The following is a 12,020-nucleotide window of genomic DNA, read 5'->3' as shown; positions in this document are numbered from 1 at the left end:
GCGTGATGCGGGGCTCGATCCCAGGGATCTGGGATCTGGGATCACGCCCTGAGCCGAAGGCAGACGCTTAACGACTGAGCCACCCAGGCGCCCCCCATACTGCTTGTTTTCTGAATCTGAGTAGAATTTGCCTCTGGGATTTGTGGTCATTACCAATTTCATGCTGGCCTGGAGACACCCTTAGCACCGAGATTAGCTGTCTCTGGATCCCAGTCTGACCCTGTCTGTTCCCACACCATCAGACATCTCCTCTTTCACTGTAGCTGCCTGCTCTTCTGTTTCTCTGTGGCCCTGACTCAGTCTTTGTCAGGACATCTCATTTATGACGGAAAATCCAAAGCAAAAAGTGACGTCTGGGGTCAGAGCAGGCCTGATACAGCTTGACTAGCCTCTGTACCTCTCCCTCCAGGCTCCATTTTTTCTGTGCTGTTCTGTTCTCAGACAGGCCCTGCCCCAGGGCAGCCAAAAGCCTACTGTAGCCCCTGTCTGCATCCTGTCTTGTGGCCACAGGCTATTCCCCTAAAGGAGTAATCCTACTGTGACTTCCCACCGCATCCTGAGGTGCAAAAACATGTCTCTCCACAGTGAGTTGTCTTTCCGTGCGTTCAGCGCCTGGCTCAGGCCCCTGCAAATCCCCCAGCCTCCCTGCCCCCTTCCCCCAGAGCACAAGCACACACACCGTCCCTGGGAACAGCCATTCCCACATCCTGCTTTGGCGGCAGCAGTCGGTCCAGCCTTTGTAGGAGCCGACCAGCCTGGGGCCTCTCACATCCCACACCCCCTGGCACCGTATACCTGGTTCAGCGTATTCTCTAAAAGCAGCTTCTCCTTTCAGTGAAGGACACAGAAACCTCATCCACCCGCATCCAGGGAAAAGGTAACTCTGGGCCAGGGGATGTCTCTCTCAGGCAAGCCTGCGCTTCTCACAGATGCCGTCTGTGACCCTGAGACCATTTCAGCTTCCTCGTTGTCATCGGTGTTCAGACCAGCGCCCACCACCAGAACGCTGTGTGATGGTGGGAATGTTGTTGTCCATGCTGTCCAATCTGGTAGCTACTGGCCACGTGGCTACGGCCACTGTGGAACAGAATATTTTACTCCATTCTACTCTCTCTATGTATGTATCTTTTACTTACACCTAAAGAGCTACGTAGAACTAGTGTATTGGATAGCACAGCAATCTAGACACAGGTAGCTTACCAAATAACAGTCTGAGAGAGGTGAGCTCTTAGTCTCTATTTCCTCCCTGTAATGGATTTCCTCCCCATTGGATTTTAAGTGTTCTCTTTTGAATGGATAGGCCCCTTCCAGTTTTGTCCTTAGGATTATATTCAGCAACAGCAATAGCATTATTTGATCAAAAACATCACCACAGAGAGAAGAGAATGAACAAAATAAAGCTTTATTTGAACTGCCCTGGCCACTGTCCAGGTTTATATCCAAGCCATTTCATAAACAGTGCCATAGCCACAGTCCGCCAGGTCCACCACACATGCCGCAGGTCTCTGTTGCTAAGCGCTGCTTATTGCTTAGTGACAGAGAACAGACCATCACTCAGTATATCTGTGGGCTACAGCTAGTGGCTACCGCATTGGTGTCACAGACATACCTAATCAAAGAGAAGCAAGCACAGTTATGACCCACAGTAGGTGCTCAGTACCCCAGATACCCCTTGAACACCTAGACAGCTGCAAGGCACCATATTACATGGGGTATAGATAAGGAAAACCTTTCCCAAGGACCCAGCTCAGCAGGCTGCCTTCACCTGTACTCCATGCCATCAGCCCCTGTATGCTTAGCTAATAAATAAACATTCTGCAACCTAATGACTTATGTCATCTTGCTAATGTTCAGATGACTTAAGCCATACCTAAAAAAGAGAGAGGGATTTGATTCAGAGTTCCAAGTTTCATCCTTGTACCTCTGTGGTTCTTCCCACACCAACCACAGAATGAAGGACAGGCAGTTTTCAAGGACCCATTTCTAGCCAAATTAGTGCCCTAATGAGGAGTCACCTGAGTTTTCATGGGCTTCCCTCCCTGAACATCCCCACATATTTGGAGCATGTTGACCTCCAAGAGGCATCCAAGGTGGAGAAGGAAATCCTTCCACATCACAGCTTGGAGAAACAGAATACATGAGTGGTTCTAGAACTAAAATCAGAGCACATTCATACCACCACTTCTAAGAGTTAGGTTCATTATACATAAACCAAGGGAAATAGAAATATATACCAAAAAAGGATGCTACAAGTTTGAAAGTTCTCAAGATAGCTATATTTAGACAGAGGTACAAACATTTCCAATACAGATTCCGCAATACGCCAAACATTAAAAATGCACCCTCTGACCCTCTCCACATTTCCCCATGAGCAGAGGCACAAACGATTTTCATAACTCTAAATGTTTCAAAGAGTGTGTACATGTAAACCCACATACTACCTGTGTGTATTTGCACATTATTCCAAAATATAAAAGTATAAAAATAAAATTTCTGCCTTTTGTACCTAGAAACATCTGGGGAAAAAATATGATGGCTTCTAGTTCTCAGTCACCTGAGCAGGCATATGTTACCAGGCTTTTCACCCTCCTGTGCTGTCAGGAGGTGACACAGAATGGAGATGACAATGACTTTTCTTTCCAGGAAACCAAATTCAGGAGAAGGGGAAACAAATGCTAGCATGTCTGACAGTACCTCTTCTTGGGTTCTCAGCAGGAGGAAGGCAGGGCTTAGCACAGACTTCACGCTGGGGCAGTATGGGTTATACTCTGGAAGAGGACGGCTTCTGAGACAGCAGGAAATGAGCAAATCTGAGAGCTACATTCTGGAAGGACGGTTAGGGGTGTGGCCACTGGGTCTTGACCAGAGTGCATCACTGAGAGGCAGCTTGCTTGTCTTTGTGCTTCTGGTAGGCACTCAGGATTTCTGTGATGACACTGGGGTCCTCCAGGGTGGTGGTGTCCCCCAGATCCTGAGTTCTGCCCGTGATTATCTTCCTCAGGAGCCTCCGCATGACTTTTCCAGACCGAGTTTTTGGAAGACGCTTCACTACCTGGCAAGGAAGGGGTGCAGCATTCAAGTATGGGTGGTGTCCAGACTCCCAGCAGCATCCAATTGTGTTGGGATAAGAAGAGCTCTGCCCAGGGGATGACACCCTCACTGAGGACCCAGGAATGAACGACTGGGGTGCCAGGCCTACCCTAGAGAACATGGGGGCTGTGGTCTCTAGTTTTATCTACCCACAATCTGGACTTAAACTGAAATCAACCCGATGGTCAGGATCAACCACATGTCAAGGGTTTTGCTGAAGCCCTTCTTCAAGTGGGGTCTGCTCATACCCTGGTCTGCCTCACTGCTGATACATCTGTCTCCCATTTGCTACATTACTGAGGGTTCCCTGGTAGCAACAGAACCAAGCATATGCCATGGCAACTCGTCTCCACCCACTGGCCTGGCCCAAGGTTGCTTTTTGCTCACATAAGAGGTAAGAGCTACTTTAGAGAAAAACATTGTCTTGTTTAGTGTTTGAAAATTTAGCATTTAACATTTTCAAACAACCACGGCCCCCTTAATGTCAACAGCAATATGCTAAGAGCTGTGTTTGGGGTTTATTTAACAGTTACCCATCTTTTGAAAGGGTTGAGTTCACCTAGGGGAGTTCAGGTCTCCCTGAAACTCTAGTCCGGGCCAACAGCTTGACTTTGTATAACACCAGGTGAGCCTGGGGCCGCTCCTACCTCAGAGGACCTCCTCTGAACCAAGGAAGGCTGTGGGGTAAATGTTAACCAAGAAAGGAGTGGAGGCCTAATGGGGCTGGCAAGGTGGCCCCATTTTTCCCCAGACCTGTCTCCAACACAGACTCCCTTGGATAGGGGTCTGGCAGTGTCTTCCACACTGGCACCAGGAGATGTGTTCAGAAACCACATAGGGGCTGCAGAAAGCTGGTACTTTCCACATGTTTCTCTATTTAAACTCTCTAAGTTTTAGAAGAAGGTAGAGACTTAGAAAAAATGAGAGGATGGAGGAATTTATCCCAAATGAAAGAACAAGATAAAGCCACAGCCAGAGATCTAAGTGAAAGAGATATAAGTGCATGATGGAGAATTTAAAGTGACAATCATAAGGAGACTCACTGGACTTGAGAGAAGAATAGAAGACTTCAATGAGAACCTTACTACAGAGATAAAAGGGTTAAAAAAGAATCAATCAGAGATGAAGAATACAAGAGATGAAATTGGAAACAGGCCCGATACAACTAACAGCAAAGGAAGAAGCAAAGGAACAAATTAGTGACCTAGAAGACAAAATAATGGAAAATAATGAAACTGAACAAAAGAGAAACAATTAGGAAACATGAGAATAGACTTCGGGAACTCAGTGACTCCAACAAATGTAAAAACATTTGTATTATAGGAGTCCCAGATGAAGAGACATGAAAGGGGGCAGAAAATTTGTTTGAAGAAATAATAGCTGAAAACTTCCCTAATCTGGGGAAGGAAACAGACATCCGGATCCAGGAGGCACAGAGAACTCCCAACAAAATCAACAAAAGCAGGCCAACACTAACATGTTATAAACTTGCAAAATACAGTGATAGAGGAAAAATGTTAAAAGCCTTAAGAAAAAAGTCCTTAACTTACACGGGAAGACCCATAAGGCTAGCTGGAAATTTCTCCACAAAAACTTGGCAAGCCAAAAGGGAGCAGCATGAGATAGATAGATAGATAGATAGATAGATAGATAGATAGATGACAGACACACATATATTTTTTTTTCAAAGTGCTGAATGGGAACCATCTGCAGCCAAGAATACTCTCTCCAGCAATGCTATCATTCAGAACAGAATAAGAGATAGTTTCCCAGACAAACAAAACTAAAGGAATTTGTGACCACTAAACCAGCCCTGCAAGAAATATTAAAAGGGACTCTTTTTTTAATTCTTTATTTAAATTTAATTTAGTTAATATATACCATATTATTAGTTACACCAGGGTAGAATTTAGTGATTCATCAGTTGCATATAACACTCAGTGCTCATTACATCACATGCCCTCCTAAATGCCTATCACCTTTCCAACAATCCTCAGTTTGTTTCCTAGAGTTGTCTCTTACAGTTTGCCTCCCTCTCTATCTTCATCTTATATTTTTTTCCTTCCCTTCCCCTAAGTTCATCTGTTTTGTTTCTTAAATGGTACATAGGAGTGAAATCATATGGTATGTATCTGACTGGCTTATTTTGCTTAGCATAATACCTTCTAGTTCCATCCACATCATTGCAAATGGCAAGATTTCATTCTTTTTGATGGCTGAGTAATATTCTATTGTGTAGCTATACCACTTCTTTATCCATTCATCTATTGATGGGTTCTAACCATAATTTGGCTATTGTGGACACTGCTGCTATAAACATTGGGGTGCACATGCCCCTTCAAATCACTATGTTTGTATCCTTTGGATAAATATGTAGTAGTGCAATTGCTGGGTCCTAGGGTAGTTCTATTTTTAACTTTAAAAGGGACTCTGGGGCACCTGGGTGGCTCAGTCGTTAAGTGTCTGCCTTCGGCTCAGGTCATGATCCCAGGGTCCTGGGATTGAGCCTTGCATTGGGCTCCCTGCTCTGCTGGGAGCCTGCTTCTTCCTCTCCCACTGCCCCTCTTGTGTTCCCTCTCTCACTGGCTGTCTCTCTCTCTGTCAGATAAATAAATAAAACCTTAAAAATTTTTTTTTAAAATAAATAAAATAAATAAAAGGGACTCTTTGAGTGCAAAGGAGAAACCAAACATGACAAAGACAAAAAAGAATCAGAGAAAATCTCCAGACACAATGACAAAACAAGTAATAAAATGGCAATAAATACATATCTATCAATAATTACCCCCAATAATTGGGGCACCTGGGTGGCTCAGTCAGTTAAGTGTCTGCCTTGGGTTCAGGTAATGATCTCAGGGTCCTGGGATCAAGCCCTGCTTTGGGTTCCCTGCTCAGTGGGGAGTCTGCTTCTCCCCCTCCCTCTGCCTCTGCCCCTCTCCCCACTCGTGCATTCTCTTTCTCTCCCTCTGTCTCTCAAATAAATAAATAAAATATTTTAAAAACCCAATATAATTACTCTGAATTTAAACATACTAAACACTCTAATCAAAAGGCATATAGTGTCACAATGGATAAAAAACAAACCCATCTATATGCTGCCAACAAGAGATTCACTTTAGACCTAAAGACACCTGCAGATTGAAAGTGAGGGGTGGAGAGACATCTGTCATGCACATGGATGTCAAAAGAAAGCTGGAGTAGCAATACTTCTTTTGGACAAAATAGATTTTAAAACAAAGACTGTAATAAGAGACAAAGGAGGATACTGTATAATCATAAAGGGGATAATCCAACAGGAAGATATAAAAATTGTAAGTATTTATGCCCACAACATGGGAGCACCCGACTATACATTAAAAAAACAACAAACATAAAGGACCTAATTAATAATACAATAACAGTAGGTGACTTTAACATCCCACTTACACTAATAGATCATCTAAACAGAAAATCAATAAGGAAACAATGGCTTTGAATGGCACACTGGACCAGAGGGACTTAACAGATATATTCAGAACATTCCATCCTAAAACAGCGGAATACACATTCTCTTCAAATGCACATGAAACATTCTCCAGAATAGATCACATATTAGGTCACAAAACAGGCCTCAAGAAGTACAAAAGACTGAAATCATACCATGCACATTTTTTGACCATAACGTTATGAAAACCAGAGATCAACCACAAGAAAAACTGTGGAAAGATCACTAATACGTGGAGATGAAACAGCATGCTACAAAACAATAATGGGTCAACCAGGAAATCAAAGAAAAAATGTTTTAAAAAACATAGAAACAAATGAAAATGAAAACACAACAGTACAAAACCTTTGGGATACAGCAAAGGTGGTCCTAAGAGGGAAGTATCTAGCAATACAGGCCCACCTTAAGAAAAAAGATCTCAAACAATCTAAACTTAAACCCAAAGAAGCTAGAAAAAGAACAACAAATGAAGCCTAAATCCAGAAAAAGGAAGGAAATCATAAAGATCAGAGCAGAAATAAATGATATAGAAAGTAAAAAAATACTGGGACACAAACGGAGGGTTACAGAAGGAAGGTTGTAGGGGGATGGGATAACAGGGTGATGGATATTAAGGAGGGCACATGTTCTGATGAGCACTGGGTGTTATACGCAACTAATGAATCGCTGAACACTACATCAAAAACTAATGATGCACTATATGCTGGCTAACCGAACATAATAATAAAAAAAATGCGAGGACAGGTCAATGAAACCAGGAGCTGGCTCTTTGAAAAAATAAAATTGATAAACCACAAGCCAACCAAAAAGAGAGAGAGAGAGAAAGAGAGAGAGAGAGAAAGAGAGAAAGGACCTAAATAAATAAAATCACAAATGAGAGAGGAGAAATAACCAACACCACAGAAAGACAAACAATATTATAAGATAATATCATGAAAAACTATATGCCAAAGAATTGGACAACCTAGAAGAAATGGACAAATTCCTAGAAACATATAAATTACCAAAATTGAAACAGGAAAAAATAGAACACTTAGACTGATAACCAGCAAAGAATTGAGTCCATAAGCAAAAATTTCTCAGCAAACAAAAGTTCAGGCCCAGATGGCTTCACAGGCAAATTCTACCAAACATTTAAAGAAGAGTTCATACCTATTCTTCTCAAATCATTCCATAAAATAGAAAAGGAAAGAAAACTTCCAAATGAAGTCTATGAGGCCAGCATTACCCTGATACCAAAACCAGATATAGACACCACGAAACTTATTGTCTGACATCTTAGCCAGGCTGCAGGGGTGGCCACTGTTCTCTTAGCTTCACCATGCCGCCTAAGGACAAGAAGAAGAAAGATGCTGAAAAGTCAGCCAAAAAAAGATAAAGACCCACTGAACAAATCCAGGAATAAGGCCAGAAAGAAGTGGTCCAAAGGCAAAGTTTGGGACAAGCTCAATAACCTGGTCTTGTTTGAAAAAGTGACAAACTCTGTAAGGAAGTTCTCAACTATAAGCTTATGACTCCAGCTGTTGTCTCTGGGAGACTGAAGATTCGAGGTTCCCTGGCCAGGGCAGTCCTTGAGGAGCTCCTTAGTAAAGGACTCGTTAAAAACTGGTTTCAAAGCACAGAGCTCAAGTAATTTACACCAGAAACACCAAGGGTGGAGATGCCTCTGCTACTGGTAAAGATGCATGAACAGATCCCACCAACTGTACATTTTTGAAAATAAAACTTCATTAAATCCAAAAAGAAAGAAAGACTCCACTAAAAAAGAGAACTAAAGGCCAATATGCCTGATGAACATAGATGCAAAAATTCTCAATAAAATACTAGCAAACAATACATTTAAAAAATCATTCACCACAATCAAGTGGGATTTATTCCCGGGTTGCAAGGGTGATACAGTATTTGCAAATCAATGTGATACACCACATTAATAAAAGAAAGGATAAAAACCATATGATTTCAATAGGTGCAGAAAAAGCAGCTAACAAAGTACAGTACATTCATGATGAAAACGCTCAACAAAGTAGGTTTAGAGGGAACGTTCCTCAACATTATAAAGGCCACATACAAAAAACTCACAGCTCATATCATCCTCAATGGGGAAAAACTGAGCTTTTCCTCTACAGTCAAGAACAAGACAGGGATGCCCATTCTCACCAGTGTTATTTAGCACAGTACCGGAAGTCCTAGCCATAGCAACCAAACAAAACGAAACAGGCGTCTGGATCAGCAGGGAAGAAGTAAAACTTTCACTATTTGCAAATGACATGATACTCGATGTAGAAAACCCGTAGGACTCCAACAAAGAACTGCTAGAACTGATACACAAATTCAGTAAAGTCACAGGATACAGATGAGTTTTGCTTTCTTTGCAGTTTTGGGATTTACTGTCTTAAAGTCACAGGATATAAAATCAATATACAGAAATCTGTTGCATTTCTATACACCAATAATGAAGCAGCAGAAAGAGAAATTAAGGAATCAATCCCATTTACAATTGCACAAAAAATAGTAAGTTACCGAGGAATAAACCTAACCAAAGAGGTAAAAGTTCTGTACTGTGAAACTATAAAACACTGATGAAAAAAACTGAAGGTGACACAAAGAAATAGAAAGACATTCATGCTCATGGATTGGAAGAACAAATATTGTTAAAATGTCTATACTACCCAAACAACTACACATTTAATGCATTTCCTATCAAAATACAAACAGCATTTTTCACAAGAACTAGAACAAACAATTCTAAAATTTGTATGGAACCACAAAAGACCCCCAAATAGCCAAAGAAACCTTGAAGAAGAAAAGCAAAGCTGGAAGCATCACAATTCTGGGCTTCAAGTTATATTACGAAGCTGTAGTGATCAAAACAGTATGGTACTAGCAAAAATTAAATACATAGATGAATAGAACAGAACTGAAAAACCAAAAATGACACACAATTATATGGTCAATTAATCTTCGACAAAGCAGGAAAAAATATCCAATGGAAGGGGCGCCTGGGTGGCACAGCGGTTAAGCGTCTGCCTTCAGCTCAGGGCGTGATCCCAGCGTTATGGGATCGAGCCCCACATCAGGCTCTTCCGCTATGAGTCTGCTTCTTCCTCTCCCACTCCCCCTGCTTGTGTTCCCTCTCTCGCTGGCTGTCTCTATCTCTGTCGAATAAATAAATAAAATCTTTAAAAAAAAAAAAAAAAGAATATCCAATGGAAAAAAAGACCATCTCTGCAACAAATGGTATTGGGAAAACTGGACAGCAACATGCAAAAGAATGAAACTGAATCACTTTCTTACACTAGACACAAAAATTTATTTAAAATGGATTAAAGACCTAAATGTGAGACCTGAAACCATAAAAATCCACAAGGAGAACACAGAGAGTAGCCTCTTTGATATCAGCCATAGAACTTCCTTCTAGATAGGTCTCCAGAGGGAAGGGAAACAAAAGCAAAAACAAACTATTAGGACTTCATCAAAATAAAAAGCTTCTGCACAGTGGAGGAAACAATCAACAAAAGTAAAAGGCAACCTACAGAATGGGAGATGTTTTGCAAATGACATATCTGATAAAGGGTTAGTATCCAAAATCTATAAAGAGCTTATCAAACTCAACACCCCAAAAAATCCAATTAAAAAATAGGCAGAAGACATGAATGCAGAAAACCAGAACATTCTGTCTTGCAAAGAAGACATCCAGATGGCCAACCGATACATGAAAAGATGCTCAACATCACTCATCATCGGGGAAATGCGAATCAACACTCCAATGAGGTATCACCTCACACCTGTCAGAATGGCTAAACTCAACAACACAGGACACAAGAGATGTTGGCAAGGATGTGGAGAAAGGGGAACCCTCTTCCACTGCTGGTGGGAATGTAAACTGGTACAGCCACTCTGGAAAACTGTGTGTGAAGGTTCCTCAAAAGATAAAAATAGAACTACCCTACAATCCAGCAGTCACACTACTAGGTATTTACCCAAAGAATCCAAAAACACTAATTCAAAGGGGTACATGTACCCCAATGTTTATAGCAGCATTATCTACAATAGCTAAATTATGGAAGAAGCCCAAGTGTCCACTGACTGAAGAATGGATAAAGAAGATGTGGTGTGTGTATGTGTATAATATACACCCAGCCATAAAGACAAACACCATATGATTTCACTCATATGTGGAATTTCAGAAACAAAATATATGAGCAAAAGGGGAAAAAGAGATGCAAAGCAAGAAACAGACTCTTAATTATAGAGAACACACTAATGGTTACAAGAGGGGAGGTAGGCAAGGGATGGGTTAAGTAGGTGATGGAGATTAAGGAGTGCACTGGTTATGATGAGTATGATCAGGTGACGTATGGAAGTGCTGAATCACTACATTGTACATTTGAAACTAATATTACGCTGTATGTTAACTAACTGGAATGTTTTTTGTTTTTTCTTTTTTGGTTTTTTTTGTTTTTGTTTTTTTAAATAATTTTTTATGTTAGTCACCATATAGTATATCCTTAGTTTCTGATGTAGTGTTCCATGATTCATTGTTTGCATATAACACCCAGTGCACCATGCAATATGTGCCCTCCTTAATAGCCATCAGTGGCCTATCCCAATCCCCCACCCCCTCCCTCTGAAGCCCTCAGTTTGTTTCCCAGAGTCCACAGTCTCTCATGGTTCATTCCCCCTTCTGTTTACCCCCCCCCCTTCAGTCTTCCCTTCCTTCTCCTACCGATCTTCCTACTTCTTATGTTCCATAAATGAGTGAAACCCTATGATAATTGTCTTTCTCTGCTTGGCTTATTTCACTTAGCGTAATCTCCTCCAGTCCTCTCCATGTTGCTGCAAATGTTGTGTAATCATTCTTTCTGATAGCTGAGTAATATTCTATTGTATATATGGACCACATCTTCTTAATCCAGTCATCTGTTGAAGGGCATGTTGGCTCCTTCCACAATTTAGCTATTGTGGACAATGCTGCTATGAACATTGGGGCGCATATGGCCCTTCCCTTCACTACGTCTGTATCTTTGGGGTAGATACCCAGTAGTGCAATGGCTGGATCATAGGGTAGCTCCATTTTTAACTTTTTAAGGGACCTCCACACTGATTTCCAAAGTGGCTGTACCAACTTGCATTCCCACCAACAGTGTAAGAGGGATCCCCTTTCTCCACATCCTCTCCAACATTTGTTGTTTCTTGCCTTGTCAACATAGTTAAAATGCCTGTGCTACCCAGAGCAATCTACACTTTCAATGCTATCCTGATCAAAATACCAATGACATTTTTCAAAGAGCTGGAACAAACAGCCCTTAAATTTGTATGAAACCAGAAAAGGCCCCAAATCGCCAAGGAACTGTTGAAAAGGAAAAACAAAGCTGGGGGCATCACAATGCCGGATTTCGAGCTGTACTACAAAGCTGTGATCACAAAGACAGCATGGTACTGGCAC

General features: G+C 41.6%; 1 protein-coding gene and 1 pseudogene across 1 annotated transcript in view; one reads left to right on the top strand and one right to left on the bottom strand.

The window, feature by feature from the left end:
• Positions 1 to 1,386: 1,386 nt before the first annotated feature.
• The window catches only part of ACSS1 (acyl-CoA synthetase short chain family member 1), a 64,746-nt gene continuing 54,112 nt past the window's right edge, over positions 1,387 to 12,020 (bottom strand). The window contains exon 14 of the mRNA XM_040637883.1: positions 1,387 to 3,052. Coding sequence (XP_040493817.1) covers positions 2,873 to 3,052 — 180 coding nt within the window. The 3' untranslated portion in view covers positions 1,387 to 2,872. The remainder of the gene's footprint in view (positions 3,053 to 12,020) is intronic.
• LOC103676213 lies at positions 7,578 to 8,340 on the top strand (annotated as a pseudogene).

This window comes from Ursus maritimus, unplaced genomic scaffold, assembly GCF_017311325.1.
Source record: "Ursus maritimus isolate PB19 unplaced genomic scaffold, ASM1731132v1 scaffold_22, whole genome shotgun sequence".
In the NCBI taxonomy this organism is placed as follows: domain Eukaryota; kingdom Metazoa; phylum Chordata; class Mammalia; order Carnivora; family Ursidae; genus Ursus; species Ursus maritimus.
Note: the sequence above shows the minus strand (reverse complement) of the source record. Positions and strands in the feature narration are given on the sequence as shown.